This window comes from Bos indicus, chromosome 9, assembly GCF_029378745.1.
Source record: "Bos indicus isolate NIAB-ARS_2022 breed Sahiwal x Tharparkar chromosome 9, NIAB-ARS_B.indTharparkar_mat_pri_1.0, whole genome shotgun sequence".
NCBI classification, from domain to species: Eukaryota; Metazoa; Chordata; class Mammalia; order Artiodactyla; family Bovidae; genus Bos; species Bos indicus.
The window spans coordinates 76,426,841-76,448,934 of record NC_091768.1 but is presented as its reverse complement, the minus strand read 5'-3'; the positions used below and the strand labels follow the sequence as shown (position 1 = coordinate 76,448,934).

The window sequence follows — 22,094 nt, the reverse complement described above, 5'->3', positions numbered from 1 at the left end:
CGATAGAGAAAATGAGTTTGAAGATAACTCTAAATCTTCTTGCAGCAGACTCCCTCAACATATCTAAAATATTAAAGCAGAAAATCCAAAAAATAGTGTAATATGTGAAGGTTGGGAGGACAAAACAGTATTAAATTCGTAAGACGGTTAGGTAACCCTCTAAGCCTCTGTCAGTATTTTTTGCTTCTATATTTAAAACTTTGGTCACCCACGTTATTTGTCCATTGTTCTTGTGCTAAAGAAAATAGCTGGACAGGAAAGGAAGGAGGAGGAAATTTGTGGCTGGAAAACCAGAGGACACTACAAACAGTGACACCTTTATCTGAGCAGTACTGTGAGAACAATAGCATGGTTTTACTCTAAATTTCTGTTGCAAGAAGCATATGTGTTAAAGACGGAGCTTCTATTACATTTAGTATCGTGTTTCCCGCCTGTGGTTGCTGGCATAACCTGGCTTTAAGTTATACTTTGCCTTGCCCTTACCATCAGTGTAGCGTTTGAAAAGTCTTTGTTTATTCATGATTGCTAATGGCACCCCACTCTAGTACTCTTGCCTGGAAAATCCCATGGATGGAGGAGCCTGGTGGGCTGCAGACCATGGGGTCGCGAAGAGTTGGAAACGAGTGAACAACTTCACTTTCACTTTTCACTTTCATGCATTGGAGAAGGAAATGGCAACCCACTCCAGTGTTCTTGCCTGGAGAATCCCAGGGACGGGGGGGCCTGGTGGGCTGCTGTCTATGGGGTCACACAGAGTCGGACACAACTGAAGCGACTTAGCAGCAGCAACACTTGCTTATATCTCACTCCATAGACAATAAACTCACTTTTTAATGAACAAAGCCAAGGTTTTAGAAGCTGAGGGCCGCTGCAACTTGACAAGAGGAAATTTTCCTAGATTTCCCATTAGAGTTGAAGATGAATGACAGTGGAAGTTGATGAATTTCTTGGATTAATTAGATTATTTATTAATTATTTAGATTAATTAATGAGTTTATTATATTAATCTGGTAAGAATTTAAAAATTGGTTATCTGCCATAAATTTATATGGCCTAATTTAATCTTAGATGAGCACCATGTTCATTTGATATACTAGTTTGTTATAGCACTATTTAAACATTTTTGTGACATAAATTTAACCATGGTAAGAAAAGACATTGTCCTTTAAACTAGGCTTGAAAGATGACACATACTGGGAATACTAACAATTGCCATCTTTTCATGATTTTAATATATGGATAACAATTTTGCAGTATTTTGGTTTTATAAGCTTTAACAGGTATGTCATTTGGCTATTTTTAATTTCCTTTTAATTAAAAAATTTTGAAGTGTAATTGATGTACTGTATAGGTTCAGGTGTACAACATACTGATTTGATATTTAAATATGTTGCAAAGTGATCATGGTAAGTCTAGTAACATCTGTCACCACGCAAAATTATTATCGTATTATCAAGCATGTTCTGTGTAAGGGTGTATATTACATCCCTAAGACTTATGTATTTTATAACTGGAATTTTGTACATCTTAATCCCCTTCATCTATTATGCCCAACCCCATCCCCCCTGCCATCTGGCAACCACCCACTTGCTCTCTGAATCTTTAAGTCTGTTTCCGATTTGTTTGTTTTGTTTTTTAAATTTCACATGTAAGTGAAATCGTATGGTATTTGTCTTTGTCTGACTGATTTCACTTTGCATAATACCTTCTAGGTCCATTCATGCTATTGCAAATGGCAAGATTTCATTCTTTTTTATGGCTGGGTAATATTCCTCTGTGCGTGTGAATGAACATTGGATTACATATATCTTCTTGAGTTACTGTTTTATTTTCTTCAGATAAATACCCAGAAGCAGAATTGCTGAATTGTGTGATAGTTCTGTTTTTAATTTTTTGAGGAACTGCCATACTGTTTTCCATACTGGCTGCATCAATTTACATTTCCACCTACAGCACTGGGGTTCCTTTTTCTCTACATTCTTGCCAACTCTTGTGATTTGTTGTCGTTTTTGATGATAACATTTTGGATGTTTTTAATATTATTGCCAAGAATATCAGAATGAATACCACCTTTAGAGATGACCTAGCCTAACAGTCCCTTGCAGAGGAATCTTTTCTAAACACATTCTTACATGGTACCTGATATCGAGAACAGATTATTTAGTACTGTAAAATTCTATAATTTGAGACTTGTACTTATCTTAAGGTCGGTGAATGAGGGTGAAAAGGATTATTTTTTGAATAAGAAAAGGATTTGGTTTAAAGGGCTTTGGCCTTAACTTTGTGTTTTGTTTTGTTTGGTAACTATTTTTGAAAGCACCAAATTATGTGATAAGTAACTTATAGTGGTAATAGGTTTTATTAGTTTGTTTTACAAGATTCACCCTGAATCTTTAGGAGACTTCAGTTTATAGGACTACAGAAAAGTTAATTTAGCAATACAAATTAGTGACATGTAGAATTATAGGGTTGAGTGTTATGTTTTATTTTAGCTTTAAGATAAAAAAATATAAAATAAAATCAGACTTCCCTGGTGGCTCAGTGGTAAAGAATCTGCCTGCCAGTACCAGAGACCCGAATTTGATCCCTGATCTGGGAAGGTCCCACATGCCATGGAGCAACTAAGCCTGTGCGCCATAACTATTCAGCCTGTGCTCTAGAGCCTGGGAGCCGCAACTGCTGAGGCCCATGTGCCCTGGGGCCCCTGCTCCGCAACAAGAGAAGCCTGTGCACTGCAACTGGAGAGCAGTCCTGCTCACCGCAACTAGAGAGAAAAAAGGTCATGCAACATGAAGACTCAGCGCAGCCAAAAGGAAATAATTAAAATCATTTTAAAAAGTAAAATATTTACAGAATCCAAGAACTCTGTACTGAACACCATTTGAAAACTAGTCATCATGCTTTATGTAACATCCCTGTAGGAATGAGAACAGAATCTGGTTGTACTATTTATTTTTGTAGAGAAGTTGTGAAATATTGGAGAAAACGTGGAAGTCTTTTTCACTGAAAAGGGTTTGATTAGTGTTATAAATCCTCATTTTTTCAAATGTACTCTGGAGGTGTCAGAAATTTTTTTTTAATTTTCTTTTTTTATTCAATGTTAGTTAGCATGGATTGCCAGTCTAGCCCACACATTATTCAGCCCATAAGTAACTGAAGTATTAGTGTTTAACTATCTTATGATTACCTGTACAATTTTTCAGTGAGCTTGGCATTCTAAAAGAGCCTTGTAACTATTTCTATGGAGTTAAAAAAAAAAAATCTGATGTGTAGTTTTCATTTGACTCGCTGCTTCTACCATGAGATAGGTTACACAGGACAGTGAGGATTTTTTTATTTTTATCCCTCCACTAAAGCAGCTGCTCATCTCCTCTTTGAAGAAGCAGCTTAGATCCTGGTGTTAAAAGGGAGCTCTGAAGATGCCCTACTTTAGTTCTGTGCCATTAGGTGCGTGGTTTTGTAAAACTGTGCAAAGAGGAAACTTGCCCAAAACCAAACACCTGTCGCCTTCCTTTAGCAAGATGGATATTTAAAGCAATACTGTGGGGAATCCTTTTGCAAGGCAAATACTTTTCTGAGGTATCTAAGTCATAGGAGAGCTCCTGGGACTTTAAAATGTCATTAGAACCCTTGCTTTGTTCTCCCTCAACTGATGGGAGTTAGCAGTGCAGTGGTTCCTTCTTGAAGAGAATCCCCGGTCTCTGAGCAGCCAACGGCCCCAGTCATTGCTCCGTGAACTGGAAGACTTCTCAGACTGCCACCCAGCTTTGTGCTAAACTCCACACAGTGATTATAGGCTGTTTAGCATCAAATTAAATTGGAAATAAAAACAGAATGATAGATTATAATCCATGATTTCTCACTTCCAGTTGATCAGTCTAGAAGGCAAGCCTCACATGAGAATTGCTTGCGTTTTTTGATGTGGAATTATGTCATCAATTGTTACATGTCAAAAATTATAGTATGTATGGAAAACAGTATGGAGGTTCCTCAAAAACCTAAAAATTTAGTTGCCATGTCATCTGGCTGTCCCAGTCCTGGGCATACACCTAGACAAAACTCTTAATTTGAAAAGATACATGCGTCCCTGTTTCGTAGTAGCACTGTTTGCAGTAGCCATCAAAGCAGCCTAAATGTCCATCAACAGATGAATGGATAAAAAGGATGTGGTATATATATGCAGTGGAATATTACTCAGTCATAAAAAAAGAATGAAATATTGCCATTTGCTGCAACATAAACAGACCTAGAGATTATCATACTAAGTGAAGTAAATCAGAAAAAGACACATATCATATGATATCATTTATATGTGGAATCTAAAATATGACTCAAATGAACTTATTTACAAAATAGAAACAGACTCACAGACAGAGAATAGACTTGTGGTTGCTAAGGAGGAGGGGAGTAGGGGAAGAAAGCATTGAGAGTTCGAGATTAGTGGATGCAAACTATCATATATAGGGTGTACAGGCTTCCAGCTGGCTCAGTGGTAAAGAATCTGCCTGCCAATGCAGGAGACTTGGGTTTAATCTCTGAGTGGGGAAGATCCCTTGGAGAATGAAATGGCAACCCACTCCAGTATTGTTGCCTGGGAAATTCGATGGACAGAGAAGCCTGGCAGGCTACAGTCCATGGGGTCGAAAAAGAGTCAGACACAGCTTAGTGACTAAACAATAGCAACCTACTATAACATAGCACAGGGAATTATATTCAACATCCTGTGATAAACCATAATGGAAAAGAATGTTAAAAAAGAATGTATACATTGTATATCTGAGTCAACTTGCTATACAGTAGAAATTAACACAACATTGTAAATCAACTATACTTCAATAAAAGTAATGTAATTACCCTGACTCAGAGAGTTTTTGAGAGGTGTAAAACAGTCCCTTTGAAGTGTATTAACATGGCATATAAGGTGTGGTAGCTGCTTTACTAACTCTTAGTTCTTTTCATCATCATTTTTATTATTATTTTAAATCATTATTATATGTAGAGAAATATTGCAAGAAAAGGTAAATAAAAAGGAGTAAGCAAATCCTGGTTCTTAAAGCCCTTTCTCCCTTCCCTGGCCTCTACTCCTGCAGAATGTGATAAGTTACGGCGGGATGGCTATCGGAGTTCTCAGTACTATTCCCAAGGACCCACCTTTGCAGCCAACTCCAGTCCCCTCTGTGATGATTACCAAGATGAGGATGAAGAAACAGATCCAAAGGTAAGTCTTCTAAATTCAACGCATGATCCTCGACTGGGCTTTCATCCTGACCCATTGATCTGTTTTTGTGTGTGCTAGTACCATACTGTTTTGATTTCTGCAGCTTTGTAATATAGCCTGAATCAGGGAGTATGATTCTTCCAGTTTTGTTCTTCTGTGTAAATATTTATTGAATTAAATGAATGGAGGATGAACAACCTGTTCAAAAAAGATCTTAGAGAACAGTCTTCCACTCACCACTTTCTAAATAAAGAAATTAATGCCTTGAAGATGCAAGTGATGCATACAGCAAGTGGCAGAGCTAAGACTTGAAGTGTGTCTTGTAATTCCTAGAATACTACTTCTTAACTTTATCTCTTAAATTCCACGCATGGAAGTTTTGTAAATTTCTAAGCTCTAGTCCACACTCATGCATTTATCTGCTTACTGTCCATCGCCACTTAAATGTCTCTTACAGCTATCTCAAACTGATTCAAATTCAAATGTGATTCTCACATCTCTCTTCCAAAAGGAAAAAAAGGAAAAAAAAAAAAAACAATTCTACCTGATTCTTTTATAGTTTTCCTCACCTCAGTAAGTTACATCTTCTTTCTACCCATTTTTAAGTCAAGATCATCGGGCACATTCTTGATTCTTTTCTTTTTCTCACACCTTGAGCAAATTCTGTAGGATTATTGGTTAGTGAACCACTCCAGAATTGCAGTTCAGGTATTATGTAGCAACTAGGTCTAGAGCATGTCCCTAAGAGTGGGTGGCTGAGGAGCACTGGAGGTAAGGTTGTGAAGGATCAGAGCAGGTGTTAGACGGAACAGCTCAGTGGATGCTGAGTTCACGAAGAGTGATGACAGGAATAGTGGTGGAGGGAGGCTGAAGTAAGATTACCGACGGGCAATGCCAAGTGAGAGAGTTAGCTCTTATTGCATAGCTAATAGGAAATCACCAACATTTTTCAAACAGAAGATTTTATGATTGGGAATAAAAATTACATATATCTTTTGTTAGATGCAAGACATAGCTAATGTTGAAACTGATTTTCTAATTTATTTAAAGTATCAAATCTGACTTTAGAACATGTAGAGGGGAAATATTAACAGACTAATTCCCATGTTAAAAAAATTGTATCAAAAATTACACCATATTGACCTCCAAAGTAGTAACTGAGTTGATGAAGGTGTTAACTAACCTTATTGTCATAATTGTTTTATAATATATATGCATCAAGTCATCACATTGTAGACCTTAAACTTTCACAATATTAATGTCAGTTATATCTCAATAAAACTGGGGAAAAATTGAAATAGTTAAAAAAAACATTGAACCAAATTGAGGAGGAACACCAAGCTTAGACAGTTTCACGAAGAAGAATCTACTAAAGTTTTAAGAGTATTTAATTCAGTGCTTGAAACTGTCTGAGAGCAAAGAAAGAGAAGGAAAAGGTGAAATTAAAAAATGATAATAAATTAGTTTTAACACTGATACCAAAACCTGAATACACAAATCATAAGATAAACTAGCCAATCTCACTCATGAATATTGGCATTAGAAATTAAAAATAACAGGAAACATAATCTAGTAACTCATTTATGAAATGAATACTTCAAAATCAATCTGGATTTATTTCCATAGTAATTTAAGAATGTTTATCATTAGGTAATTCAATCATGTATTAATTGTGTTAATATACTTCAGGGGAAAAATCATATAAAAACTGTAGATATTGACATTTGATACAATTTTACAGCCATTCTTGATTAAAAAAATATAATAATATGGGAACAAGTGGATATTTGTAACTTAACGAAAGTACCTACCTGTCACCAAATCCAACATAATTTTTAATGGGCCATTCTCATTAAAACAAAGAATAAGACAGGCATTTGCAGTTACTATAACATAGTATAGATATACATATGGTATAATATTGGTATAGAAATCAATAACTTTCATATCTACATATGCAAGTTAGAAGAGATAGTAGAAAAAGTCTATTTAAAATAGCTATAGTAAACAAAGTAGGGAAAATTTTAATTTAAAAATGCAAGTTACATATGAAAAAGCTTTAAAATACTTTATGGGAACACAGCTAAGATTTGAATAAATGAAAAGATATAACATGCTCTTAGAGGATTCAATATCAAAAAACTGTCAATTCTGCTCAAGTTAATTTTAAAAATTAACACACTAGGAATAAAAAATTGAGTAGTTTTGTTCTGTTTTAGTGTGGAATTATTTTAGGGGATGGGAGGAGGAGAAAGAGGATTGGAGAGGCCGGATCCAAGGTTGCTACTGGCAAAGCTGTAAACTAGAAGAGCAATGGGGAAGGAGAAGCAGCCTGACCAGGTATTAAAACATAAAGAGTCAGGAATCACTGCAATGTGGCACCTGAATATACAAACTGGTAGGACAGAATGTTAAAGACAGAATGTAAAGTCCAGGAAGTGACCTAACTTTTTAGGGCTTCCCAGGTGATGCTCGTGGTAAAGAACCTACCTGCCGACGCAGGAGACCATAACAGACTATGGGTTCGATCCCTGGGTCAGGAAGATCCCCTGGAGGAAGGCATGGCAACCCACTCCAGTATTCTTATCTGGAGAATCCCATGGACAAAGAAGCCCAGCTGGTTACGGTCCATAGGGTCACAAAGAGTTGGACACAACTGATGCAACTTGCATGCATCCATGCATATATGATGGTAAAGTTGGCATTCGAGATCAGGTGGGGATCCATTCATTGTATGAGGGGCTCCAAGCTAACAGTGTATAGTCTTTATGTTAACTCCAAGACCCCTGACTGCAATCATGTCCTTAAATGTCACTCTAGCATTTGGGGTCATTTTAAACATGGAGTATACAGAAGTCAATTTAGAAGGAAAATTCTACTGGGAAAACCCTTTGTATTTCTAAGTAGGCTATGGTGAGGACAGTAGTGAACTCTGGAGAAGGGACAGGTAATAATTAAGCATCTATTATGTGCTTAGGATAAAAGCACTCCCCTAAAATGAGAGTTGCTAATAAGACAGAAGTTAAGGACATATAAATTAGAACAGAGAACTTAGGGGATGTCTGTTTTGGTTATTTATTCTGGCTCATCATTCCAAAGTAATTATCCAAATGCAAAACATTTCCCAAGTAGGACTTGTGTTTATGGTGTAGTGAAAGTTATTTTGCTGGTGATCTCCACATATATATCTTGCAAAGTAGTGATGTAGTGTAGCAAGAAAAGAAGTTGCTTGAACTGTTTCCAAGTATATGTTATATATGTCATCTACATAGTAAACATGCTGCTTGAAAAACACTGTCTGCAAAGGGATTCAGAAATCTCACAAAATAACATTTTTATTCAACTGTGAAATCAAAGAGTAAGCTATTGCTTTGGTATTGTTCTAGTCTTGACAGTTCTTTGTTTTGTTAGTTTGCATTGTGTGCCAGGTGCTACCAAAGAGGTTATTCAGGTATTTGAAGGAAATTTCAGTTAGAGATGACAGGATACTTCCTGTGAGTTGAGAGGGCATATCTCCAACTGCCATTGTGGGAGGTTATGTTTGATGATATGTTCACTGAATCAGGGAAACATTCACAGAGGCCCCATTGTCTCAGCAGAAAGGATGTCAGTCATGAGTTACTCAATCTCTTGCGTAAAATTTGCCCTCCTTCTCCCCAGACAGACAAATTAGACTGGGATTGTGGCAATAAATGATTGGCTTTCATGGTATTGATAGAAACTGAAATTTTCTTTTCTAGTCTCTGTTTTTCTTTGCAGTGGCATCATCTCAGGTTCTGTTTCGGTCTCTACTGATATGAGAGATTTAAATCGAAGGAGGATTTTGAGGATGACAAAAGGACAGTGGCCTTCCTCTGTAACCACACATGTAGGAAGCATGTATAAGGTGATGCTTGGGAGACTGGTCTAGAGGAGCTTTCCCACCTGTCGAAGTTGGTGGCTTTGGCAAATTGCTTCCCTCTGCAAGTTTCACTTTCCTTAACTGTGAAGAGTCATAAACCACATGTTCTGGTTTTGCTCAGGATAGTCCTGGTTTACGGCTGCTGTTCTGTGTAATTATTAAAAGTACTCCTTTCACTCTCAAAGGCATTCTGGTTTTGATAATAAATTACTTGATTGCCTTACCCACCTTGAAGATGGTTATGAGGCTGAAGTGAGTTAATGTTTTTTAAATCCTTAAGCGTGGTGCCTGGCACAGTATATGCTCAAATAATGATGACTGATGTCTTTAAACTGCTTGGTTTTTCAAACCAGACTTCAAAGAAATTAGTTCAGTAGACAGTGTCTGGTTTTATGAAAATTTGGCTACTCTTTCAATCATTCTAAGTCTTTTATTCCACAAACATAGAATTTCCTACCTAAAGCAATAAATTTGAGAGGTTTCAGCAATTACCAAGACTTTCTAGTTGTTGTGACTTTACAGGTTATCTGTGTAGAACTACCAGTGGTTATTTTACTGGCACTCATTTTATAATAATTGTAGAACACTTTAGAACTTTTTCACAAATTATATCTCATTTTCACAAGACCTTCCATAAAGTCAATATTTTTAATAATTATTGCTAGCATTTTAACCATCTTGAAACTGAGACTCAGATATATTAAATTACTTTCTCAAGATCACAAAGCCAGTATTTGAGAGGACATGAATGCAGGGCTTCTCACTTTATATTTCATTTCTTTTCATTGCACCATGTTGGTGAAATGATAGGACAAGATTGCTGAATTACCCAAGTTCCTTCTCATTATGCCTGCTGTTGTCACTTTTCCCTCTGTCTTTGACTTGTTTGGTGTTATTCACTTATTCCGGAGAAGGTGATGGCACCCCACTCCAGTACTCTTGCCTGGAAAATCCCATGGATGGAGGAGCCTTGTAGGCTGGGGTCCATGGGGTCGCAAAGAGTCGGACACGACTGAGTGACTTCACTTTCACTTTTCACTTTCCTGCATAGGGGAAGGAAATGTCAACCCACTCCAGTGTTCTTGCCTGGAGAATCCCAGGGACGGGGGAGCCTGGTGGGCTGCCGTCTACGGGGTCGCACAGAGTCGGACACGACTGAAGCGACTTAGCAGTAGCAGCATTCACTTATTCACGGTATTGTTTTCAAAAAACCATGTTAAGTCCTGCTTAGTCCCAATATATAGACAGAGCCCCTGGCCTTGGGTCACTTAACTATCCAGAAAACATGATTCTAGATACAATTATTTTATTATTGGGTCTCTCTGGGTAAGTAATTCCAGGACACAGTGGAAACCCAGAGGAGTTTTTGCTGGTTCCATGTGTTCGCTGCTCTGCGATCTGTGGCACTTTGTTGCTCTGTCCTATTTAGCAGGGTGAGAAGATTGTGGTCTGTCATTTCAGGCCTTTATGCATTCAAGTAGTGAGGGCGTCTCTCAACTTGCTCCGGTTTGTGTTGTTCCATGCATCCCATTACACTGGAATGAGACTCTATTCATATCTGCCTTCCCTTCTAGATCAGGGCGGAGATGGGAGGCCACACAGCATCCTCATCATATTGATTTCGATATTCCCAGCATGGAGCCAAGCATTTGGCACATGGAAAAGCTCAGGAGCCAGAAGCTGGGCTGGTGTTACCTGTGTGTCTGCTTAATTCTTACTGCAACCATGTAAGGCAGCTTGTACCCAGGTCACAGATGTGTCTTGGAGGAATCACAGTACTTGCTTAAGATCAGAAAGCTTTAAAATCCTGAAACAGAGTTCTCCCTCTCTTTACAAAGAGCATTATGAGGTATAATTTATATAAAATAAACTACACACCTTTAAATTACACAATTTAATATGTTTTGGCATACTTATACATACGTGAGACCATCCCCACAGTCAAGATAGTGAACACACCCTTCACCCCTAAAAGTGAACTAGGATTGAAACCCAGATCTGTGACTCCAGACCCTGTTTTCCCTCAACAATGGGTAGTGGAATTGAGCCTTAGCTGTATCTCTCACCGGCTAACCACTCTCTTGGTTAGGGGAGTTTTGACTTGTTGAGATAATAGGATGAACATCTTTTTCAACCCATCATCCATCAGTAAAAGAGTGGATAAATAAATGTATTAGAATGGAATGTATGCTTCAGTGAAATGGATTAACCATAGGCTCACTTAACTACATGGATATGGCTTAGAAACATAATGGTAAGTAAATAACACTAAAGAGAATGGCAAAGTATCATTGACATAATGACTGATAAAGAAGGCATCTTATAGACTCAGATATGCATTTATTTGAAGAGAAACTTGGATTTAATACTTCATATAATCCTATGCTTTTATATCTTTGTAAGTATTCCTGTATAATTACATACAAACTAAGCAAGTCTAAATATGTAATTTAGACATATTTATGGGAGAAATATCCATAACCTCAGATATGCAGATGACACCACCCTTATGGCAGAAAGTGAAGAGGAACTCAAAGGCCTCTTGATGAAAGTGAAAGTGGAGAGTGAAAAAGTTGGCTTAAAGCTCAACATTCAGAAAACGAAGATCATGGCATCCGGTTCCACCACTTCATGGGAAATAGATGGGGAAAGAGTGGAAACAGTGTCAGACTTTATTTTTCTGGGCTCCAAAATCACTGCAGATGGTGACTGCAGCCATGAAATTAAAAGACGCTTACTCCTTGGAAGGAAGGTTATGACCAACCTAGATAGCATATTGAAAAGCAGAGACATTACTTTGCCAACAAAGGTTCATCTAGTCAAGGCTATGGTTTTTCCTGTGGTCATGTATGGATGTGAGAGTTGGACTGTGAAGAAGGCTGAGCGCCGAAGAATTGATGCTTTTGAACTGTGGTGTTGGAGAAGACTCTTGAGAGTCCCTTGGACTGCAAGGAGATCCAACCAGTCCGTTCTGAAGGAGATCAGCCCTGGGATTTCTTTGGAAGGAATGATGCTAAAGCTGAAACTCCAGTACTTTGGCCACCTCATGCAAAGAGTTGACTCATTGGAAAAGTCTCTGATGCTGGGAGGGATTGGGGGCAGGAGGAGAAGGGGACGACAGAGGATGAGATGGCTGGATGACATCACTGACTCGATGGACTTGAGTCTGAGTGAACTCCGGGAGTTGGTGATGGACAGGGAGGCCTGGCGTGCTGCGATTCATGGGGTCGCAAAGAGTCAGACACGACTGAGCGAGTGATCTGATCTGATCTGATGCACATACATAGCAAAAGTTAAAGGCATAATAAATAATGCAGAATTCAGGAGAGCAGTTACCTCGAGGTAACAGTATGGGGTAGATGCAATTATTCATAATATTTTAAGTCATGAGTTGGGTAATAGGTTCTTAAAAATTCATTGTTGTGTTATATACTTTGTATATATGATTTATTATAATAAAAGGCCATTAAAGGCAAGAAATTACATTATCATTTTGAACATTTATGTTCATTTTATGTGTGATAGTTTAAATCCAAAATGTTTCAATTCAGTACGTAGTAAGAAAGTTTAGAGCCCATGATGAAGGGGCTGAATTTTGGTAATATATTGAATAGGAGAGAAGGAACAATTGAAATTATTTGATAACATGAATATGGAAACCACCTCCTGGCCTTTGTGGAGCTCTGGATGGGCCACAAACTGTTTCTGTGTGTATTCCCCTCAAAACCACTACCCCTGGTTTTTGTTGTCAGGTCCAGAGCCCAGGGGAGGGGGAAGGGGAATAAGGAGAGAAGAGAATGAAGTCAGGATCGCTTGTGTCTGAGTATATTAAAGGTGGAATAAGCATATAGCCAAAAAAGACTGCAAACATTTTGGCACCTTATAAACTATCTAGAATCTTTAAAAAGAAAAGTCCACCCAAGACGGATTTAATTCTGAAGACGAAAACACCATAGACTAAGTAAGTGTCCTGTAAAAAGGACTGGAATGTATGTGGCTTTCCTCTTAAATGGTGCTCTATATAGTTTCATCTGTTCTATATCTATTTTTATGTAATAATTGCTAAATGAATGCTAAGTTTAACTCTGGCTATAATTATGTTTTCTAATTTTTAAAAGCTTAGCAGATAAAAAAAAAAAAAGCCTGGGCAAATGTGTTTTTTAGTTAAGCCCACTTTTTGATAACTTGGCAGTCTGCCAAAGAGACCATGTTTCAGGCCTCACCATCCATCTGGTGGGAACTTGTCTGATTTCCAGACAGGACCTCAAAGTTCTAAAATGCAGGACTTAACAGTATTCAAAATTCACAAAACAACTCCTGGTATGGCAGGTGATCTCCCTTTGTAAATTAAGCAATTTGACACAAGAAATCATGGTTTCTTACATTTCATTTGTGACTCTCCATTCCTTCCAGATAGATATTAATGAACATTATTGAGCAATTAAACTGCATTTATAAATCAAGCTGCATTTAAGTTCTGAAAGCAAGTCCACTTTAAACTCGATATTAAAAAAAGTAAAATAAAATTCACCCTGTACTAAGGGATCCCTTAACATGAAGCATGGCGATGCTATTTAAATTATTCTGTTCTTAACACAGGGAGCTTGAGTTGCTCAAAACATACAGCTGGTAAATGACAGAGCCAGTGTGCTGATACTTACAGTGTTCCATTCATTATACCACACTGCTGACTTTACTATAGATTCTTTTTTTTTTTAAGATCTTTTTCTTATTCAGAGATATAAATGGATAGTTTTATTTTTAGATTAGAAAACACATAGTAATTTATTGCAAATATTATCAAGTTGTTATTTTACACTGTTTAGCAGCAGAGCTTTGAGGCCAGCTGTAGGTTCTAATCTGTTGCCCACTTGTCAACTTTCCTCAAGTAAAGTTGCTTTACTCCATTTCTGTATTTACAAAACGAGGCTAATGCTATGAAGATTAAATGAGGTGCCAATTTCTATAAAGCCTCTAACCCAGGGCAAGGTATTGAGACATCAGTCACTAAATGGTGACTCCTTTTTAGCTAAAATTGTGAAATTGCACTCTATGTAATTCTGCTTTAAGGCCTCCTGAAACTTACATTTTCAAGGGAGAGACAAACAAGATAAATAGCTAAAATATATGTATACTGGTGATATGTACTAAAGGGAAAAAAGAAAGAAGAGCAGGGAGATATAAAATATTAGGGAGGAGTTGAAATTTTAGGCAGGTTAGCAGGTAAGACCTCAACAAGAAGGGGACTCTTGACTAAGCCCCTGAAGAATAAGAAGGTGCTATCCATGAGGATGTCTAAAGGAAGAGCATTTCAGATGGTGGGAACATCATGTGCAAAGACCCTGAGGCAGGAGCGTGCTTGGTTTGTACAAGGAACTGGATGGAAGATGGTGTGGCTAGAGTAGGATAAAGAAGGGATAGGATTGTAGGAATTGAGGTCAGAGATAGCAATGGGCCAGTTCACAGGTCATGTAGGGTCTTGTAGGTTCTAGTAAGATTGCACAGGAGCAGCATGATCTGACATGTTTTGAAAGGATCCCTCAGGCTTCTGTGGAATAGAACTATTCCACAGGAATAGACTATTAAAGCAGGGATGGGAAGAAGGGGAGGGTGGCTAACAAGATCAGAGTTAAGAGGCTAAGGTAATAATCCATGGCATTCCAGTATCCATCTTAATGGAGTAATTGTGATGTGTTCTGCCGGTGAGATGGATGAGGTTTTTCCTGTGCCCCTCTGTATTTATAAATATTGAGAGCAATGGGAGTCAGATCATTCTGAAAGGTGCGCCATCCTGGCTTCTTATTTTTCTTTAGTAGATTGTGGCACTGTGCAACAGTCGCATTTGCATATAACTTTATCTGTGCCCTGCTTGTCTGGGAAATTTTCTCACAAAGGAAGGGAGTACTTTATAAACTAGATTATCTTTGTCAGTTGTTATACTGCAGCAATCCCTAGTGATCATCCCCTGGCAACGAGGCTGAACTGAAGATCTGTTTCATTGTGAGAGTTATCAAATCTGACAGTCTCAGTCAACTGAAAGAAAAGTAGGTTACCAGGGCTGATGAGTCCCACTGAGCAGAATACAGACCATAAAACAGTGCTTCACCATCTCCCCAGGCAGACGTCTCATGGAAGAGGGAACCCTCTCGGTAGGGCGTTGCCATGCTATTTATTTTCCATCAAGCTGAAGTTTGCCTATTAAGATTTGCTCCTCATGGCCTTTAAAGTCTATGCTATCTATGCTATATTTCAAGGTTGCCTGAAAAATTATTTCTGTGTATGTATATATCAGAAAGAGTAACATAATTTACTAAATTGAGATTCAACTTCAGATATGTGACACTTAATGTGAACTTTACACAAACTGTCATGAAATTCTCAAAATTAATTTTAATTTGTGTGTGTGTTGTGTACCTGCAGTGTGAGGGTAGATAATAAGTATTGTATATCAAGCCTATTTTGAGTGTCACAACTGCATAAAGGGTAGACATAATTGATTTACATTGGTATGACTTTGTTGTTCAGTTGCTCAGTTATGTCCGACCCTTTGAGACCCCATGGACTGCAGCACGCCAGGCTTCCCTATCCTTCACTCTCTCCTCAAGGTTGCTTGAACTCATGTCCATTGCGTCAGTGATGCCATCTAACCATCTCATTTTCTGTTGTCCCTTTCTCCTCCTGCCTTCAATCTTTCCCAGTATCAGGGTCTTTTCCAGTGAGCTGGCGCTTTGGATCAGGTGACCAAAGTATTGGAGTTTCAGCTTCAGCACCAGTCCTTCCAATGAATATTCAGGATTAATTTCCTTTAGGATTGACTGATTTGATCTCCATGACTTAATTTAATTCTTTCAAACATTCCTTTGGTTGAAGGTTGTCATTTCCTCCTCCAGGGGATCTTCCCAACCCAGGAATCGAACCCATGTGTCCTCTGTCTCCTGTATTAGCAGGCGAATTCTTTACCACTGAGCCATGTGGGAAGCCTTAATTACCTTTCAAGGATCTGTAGTAGATGTGATCATTGTAACCAGTGTTGGATCAAACATGAATTGATAAAATGCAATTTAGTATCATAATAAGATGTCAGTAACATGCTCAATAAATTGAGTATATTTATTTGTCAGTTTTAATTACAAACATTTCACATTTTCCTTAGGTGGCAAAGAAAGTAGGTTTTCATTTTATATGTATTATGTACTGATAATGTAAAATCTCATATATTGAGATGTCTATTCATATATATATACATATATTTATTTCCACAATGCCTTTTTCATAGCTATCATGTCATTAGGTTCACAAGTATCCTTAGTGGGATATGGTAGAGAGTACAGCCCTATTTTACAGCAAAGGAAACTTCAATGTTTAGGAACAACTTCAGGATCCCTTGACTGAAAAATATAAAGCAAATAGACTCAGGTCTTTGGATTCTTAGCTTAGGACTCTATCCCCGTACCGCACTATTTTCATAGCTCTAGAGTAGTCTTTCGGAGAAGGCAATGGCACCCCACTCCAGTACTCTTGCCTGGAAAATCCCATGGATGGAGGAGCCTGGTGGGCCACAGTCCATGGGGTCGTGAAGAGTCGGACACGACTGAGCGACTTCACTTTCACTTTTCACTTTCATGCATTGGAGAAGGAAATGACAACCCACTCCAGTGTTCTTGCCTGGAGAATCCCAGGGACGGGGGAGCCTGGTTGGCTGCCGTCTGTGGGGTCGCACAGAGTCGGACACGATTGAAGCAACTTAGCAGCAGCAGCAGCAGCAGCAGCAGAGTAGTCTTTTTCAGATATGTGGAGTGCTATTAGTTGTAGAATAAACACAGATTTTTTTCAGGAAGGCTAATTCAATAGCAGTAAACAGAGCAGTGTTCTTCTGTTCAGGATATCTAACTAATGTATTTCTATAGATGTCTTACTAATGTCCTCTTAGAAACTTACATTAGATCCAGAAAGGTATCAAGACATGCTTTTGAAAGATAGATAAATATTCACAAATACTGTGTTAAATGACAGAAGTAAGTCACAAAAGAGAATATACAATATGATTTCCCTTAGAGAAAATCCAAAAACAGGCAAATGAAGCTGAATGTTAGAAGTCAGGATAGCAATTGCCCCTTTGGGGAGTGTGGTTGAGAGTATTGAATTGACTTGGCTGCTAGTTTTACAGGTATTCCCTTGGGAATGTTTATTTATTCATTCATTCATTCATTTTTAAGTAAAATTTGTCTTAATGCCTTAGGTGGTAGTTTAAATGCTTTCAACTTGAAGAGCAGTTCTTAGGCGTTTATTATGATTATAAACTGCCATTTCTCAACAAAAGTCAATTACCCTTTTTTGTTGTTGTTCCTGAGTCTGTGGTAGGCTTCCCGGGTGGCCCTAGTGGTAAAGAACCCGCCTTCCGATGCAGGAGACATAAGAGAAGCAGGTTTGGTCCCTGGGTTGAGGAGATCCCCTGGAGGAGGGCATGACAACCCATTCCAGTATTCTTGCCTGAAAAAATCCCCATGGACAGATGAGCCTGGCAGGCTACAGCCCCTAGGGTCACAGAGTCAGACACGACTGAAGCAACTTAGCACGCATGAGCCTGTGGCAATTTTTTTCAGTTCTTGGCGTTTGTCACAGAACTAGCTGCTGGAGCCACGGTGAAGTTCATCATGAAATGCTTGCCAAAACAACTTTCTTGCTTACACTTTTTAAGATGTGAGGAAAGAAAGATATTGAAAAGGGTTCCCCAGTTAGGATATTCAGTTCAGTTCAGTCGTTCAATCGTGTCCGACTCTTTGCGACCCCATGAATCGCAGCACGCCAGGCCTCCCTGTCCATCACCAACTCCCGGAGTTCACTCAAACTCATGTCCATTGAGTCGGTGATGTCATCCAGCCATCTCATCCTCTGTCGTCCCTTCTCCTCCTGCCCCCAATCCCTCCCCAAATCAGGATCTTTTCCAATGAGTCAACTCTTCGCATGAGGTGGCCAAAGTATTGGAGTTTCAGCTTCAGCATCAGTCCTTCCAATGAACACCCAGGACTGATCTCCTTTAGAATGGACTGGTTGGATCTCCTTGCAGTCCAAGGGACTCTCAAGAGTCTTCTCCAACACCACAGTTCAAAAGCATCAATTCTTCAGTGCTCAGCTTTCTTCACAGTCCAACTCTCACATCCATACATGACCACTGGAAAAACCATACCCTTGACTAGACGGACCTTTGTTGGCAAAGTAATATCTCTGCTTTTCAATATACTGTCTAAGTTGGTCATAACTTTCCTTCCAAGGAGCAAGCGTCTTTTAATTTCATGGCTGCAGTCACCATCTGCAGTGATTTTGGAGCCCCCAAAAATAAAGTCTGACACTGTTTCCACTGTTTCCCCATCTATTTCCCATGAAGTAATGGGACCAGATTCCATGATCTGCATTTTCTGAATGTTGAGCTTTAAGCCAACTTTTTCACCCTCCTCTTTCACTTTCATCAACAGGCTCTTTAGTTCCTCTTCACTTTCTGCCATAAGGGTGGTGTCATCTGCATATCTGAGGTTATTGATATTTCTCCCAATAATCTTAATTCCAGGTTGTGCTTCTTCCAGCCCAGGGTATCTCATGATGTACTCTGCGTATAAGTTAAATAAGCAGGGTGACAGTATACAGCCTTGTATATTGTATATTGTACTCCTTTTCCTATTTGGAACCAGTCTGTTGTTTCATGTCCAGTCTTAGGATGTTAATGTGTATCAAAACAGACACTGCTAGAAATTTCCTCATGGGGCTATGATAGGCTCCAAGCAGAGCTTCAGTCAGCTTTTGATAATTTAACAATTTCACAGTTGATTTTTCTTTTTCTATGTAAATGATTTCCAAAGAGCATGGATAGTTGAACAACAATAGCTCTATCATTTTCAAACTTGAGATCAGAGCCTAAAGGAATTGAGATTGAAGCTAGAAATTACTTGGAGCAAAAAGAAATTTTAATAAAAATAGAGACTGATGGCCAAACCCATGATGTTTCTCTGAGCTTCTAATGTTAAACTAAATCCATAAGCTTTCTGATCACAGTAAATATAGAAAGAAACAGGAAGAACTTAAAAAATTTTGTGGGTCAGCAAAACCTTTTTCCAGTCCTCATGGCTTAGAGACTAAGGCCTTAGCAAATCATGTATATTATGAGTTACATGCAAGATGATGAGCGGTTCCCTTGTGAACCATTGCTTCTTGTTCCGAAATGTGACCAATTTTTTTTTTCTTTTGGCTTGCTTCAAATCAGTTTAATTTTTTTTTAATGTATTTTTAAATGTTTCTGCCAGCAATTACACACTATGGCTTCATCTCAATTTTTCCCCTGCAGTGTTCTGTCTCTTCATCAGAAGAGGAAAGACTTACTTCCACCAGGAGACCTAAGACGCCAACGTCAAGTGACTGCTCTGACCTTCATACTCAAACCAACTGGACCAAGTCACTTCCCTTGCCAACACCGGAAGAGAAGATGCGGCAGCAAGCCCAAACAGTCCAGGCTGACGTGGTTCCTATTAACATAACTGGTATGCTTTGCTCTGTGGACAGGTTGCAAATATTCTGGAAGAATGACTATGGCTCTTTGTTTGGTATATGCTCTTAGCATGTCATTCATACAACAGAGGTAGATAGCTGTGGTCTGACTTCCTGCTCTTTGTTGAATGAAGGGAATACTAAAATGTATATGTGTGTGCATGTCAAATATCTATTCCTTTTAGATTTGTAGACTGTATCACCAAAGGTTGATGTCAGAGAATTCAGTGGTCCAGCCATTCAGCTAAAGGGTGGCATTTTTACACACAATTCAATTCTTTTAATTGAATTGCCTTTTTAAAATATTTTGGCTATATGGAAATATCTTCTAAATGTGATCTTGAGTGAGAAAAAATTAGGTTTACTTTCTAAAAGGCTGTTTTAACTCATTTATAAAAGTGAAAAAGAACACATTTAATATTTCTGAATGATTTTCTTACCTTCTTGTTTTCTCAAGTAGAAAAAGGGGGAAATTACTTGAAATAAAAATATGAAATATACATTTAAAAAAATCTAACAGGATAGTAAAATTATATCTTCATTTCCATAATTTGAATTCTATAATCATCAAATAAAAATCCATTCCTTCTAAATATAAAAAATTTAGAACATGTTAGACTGGCATATGAATATTAATTGCCAAATGTGAAATTCAAGTTCTTGCAGAATATTATATTCAGGTTTTAATCATCTGTGATAATTAAGGTGACAAGGTATGTAAAGCTCAAAGACAGTATTTCACAAACATAGAGAACTGTTAATAAGTTTCAAAATTTTCCTCCCCTGTCACTTCCATATCCTGCAGAGAAGATAGATCATTGATCTGGGGAGAGTACAAAATGCAAAATAGACATGTTAAGAGTTGGTAGCTTCAGACATTAGACTGTGTTCAAGAGAAAACATTACCAGTAGTCATACTGATAATCAGCTCATACAAAATCTGGCTTATAAGGCCAGAACCTAAAAAAATCAGGTGATCAATAAGGATAAGTTTTCATAAAAAATTAGGATGAAAACTCATCATACCTTTGCTATGTTTCTGAGGCTACTGCTCTCGACTATTGTTAGAAAGTTTTTTTCCCTGGCATTGGTGATAGTTATTGATGAATTTTTTTAAACCTTACAAGATGTTTAAAAATTACATTTAAAACTCTGTTTTGAATTCCAGAGAAATTTAATTAGTACATGAATTATTTTAAATTCCATGGACATTTTCCCACATTTACTGTACTTAAGCCTTGCAGGAATAGCATGGCCTTTTATTCCATTCTCTTTGCAAATAGCATTGATTTTTCTAAGTATGATTCACATTCACCAAATCATACTTTTAAAAGTATTTTTATATATAGTTGTATTTCAGAACAAAGTGTAATGTTTATATGGCTGTGTATTTTCTGTGAGAAAATGCATTACATTATTTGATTGATTAAAAGCCTCAGAATTAATATTGTAAGATTGTGCTATGAAATGTAACAATCCTTAATGGAATTCAGATAAAATGCATTATCGTGAAATTAGGAAATTTAAAGCAGAATAGATTTTCAGGAATAAAGAATAATTTACAGTGAAATACATTGGCACAACAGCAGACAGTGTCAGCCTCTGAACTTTATTCTCTCCTGTCTGATGAGTAAGTGGATATGAATTACATAAAGTTTAAAAGGAGGCCTTGAAAATGCCACACAGGAGAGGTGAATGACAATAAAGAAATGAGCAATACAAGTTAGGACAAAATGCAGTTTACTTTTGAGTGATTAACATTTTCAGAAATGTAGAAGGCAGATGCCTAATGACATATTTATTGATCCATTTTCTGGATCTGTGTGTTTACTATACACACATACATTTCATAAAGAAGTAGTTTTTCTGATATTCTGGTATAAAGAAGCATTAAATTTGTTTACTTTTAGTGGTTGAATTGACATAGATTATACAACTCCTGGCTCTTTAAATGATACATTTCCAAAGCACTAGAAGATAAAATGTAGCTTCCTGTAGGGCGTTGTCACTGCTCATTTATTTGGGTGAACATTGACCTTCTATTTGGTTTTCAGTACAGTTCAGCAGAGGAAAGAATGCCAATAAATATATTGTTTCAAATGCAGAGAGATGCTTGCCAGGCAGAGAGGAAGAAGACATTAGTACAATGAGCTACTGGCTTGAAAATTGATTTTCTCCCTTTAGTCACAGGCCTGTGTCCTGTGGGGGAACTCATCCTGTTCTAAGAGTTGAAGAGAAGAAAAATGTTTAAAATAAAATGTGCATATGAGTATGTTGCTTAATCTGCCATGTGGGATAGCAGCTCTTACACCTGAAAGATAAATAGAGTGAGTAAACATGCTGAAGCAGTTCTTACAAACTGCCTTTGGACTGATGTTTGAGCTAGCTAAATTGATTTCTAAGTAGTAACCCTGACGGACTACTGCCATTTTTCAATGA

The 22,094-nt window shown here is 37.9% G+C and overlaps 1 protein-coding gene across 8 annotated transcripts in view; it reads left to right on the top strand.

Annotated features, from left to right (window-relative positions):
• NHSL1 (NHS like 1) overlaps positions 1-22,094 on the top strand; it is a 415,209-nt gene that overhangs the window by 372,538 nt on the left and 20,577 nt on the right. For all 8 annotated transcript variants that reach the window (XM_070795555.1, XM_070795556.1, XM_070795557.1 and 5 more), the window contains 2 exons: positions 5,091-5,218; positions 19,456-19,648. In XM_070795555.1, coding sequence (XP_070651656.1) covers positions 5,091-5,218; positions 19,456-19,648 — 321 coding nt within the window. The remainder of the gene's footprint in view (positions 1-5,090; positions 5,219-19,455; positions 19,649-22,094) is intronic.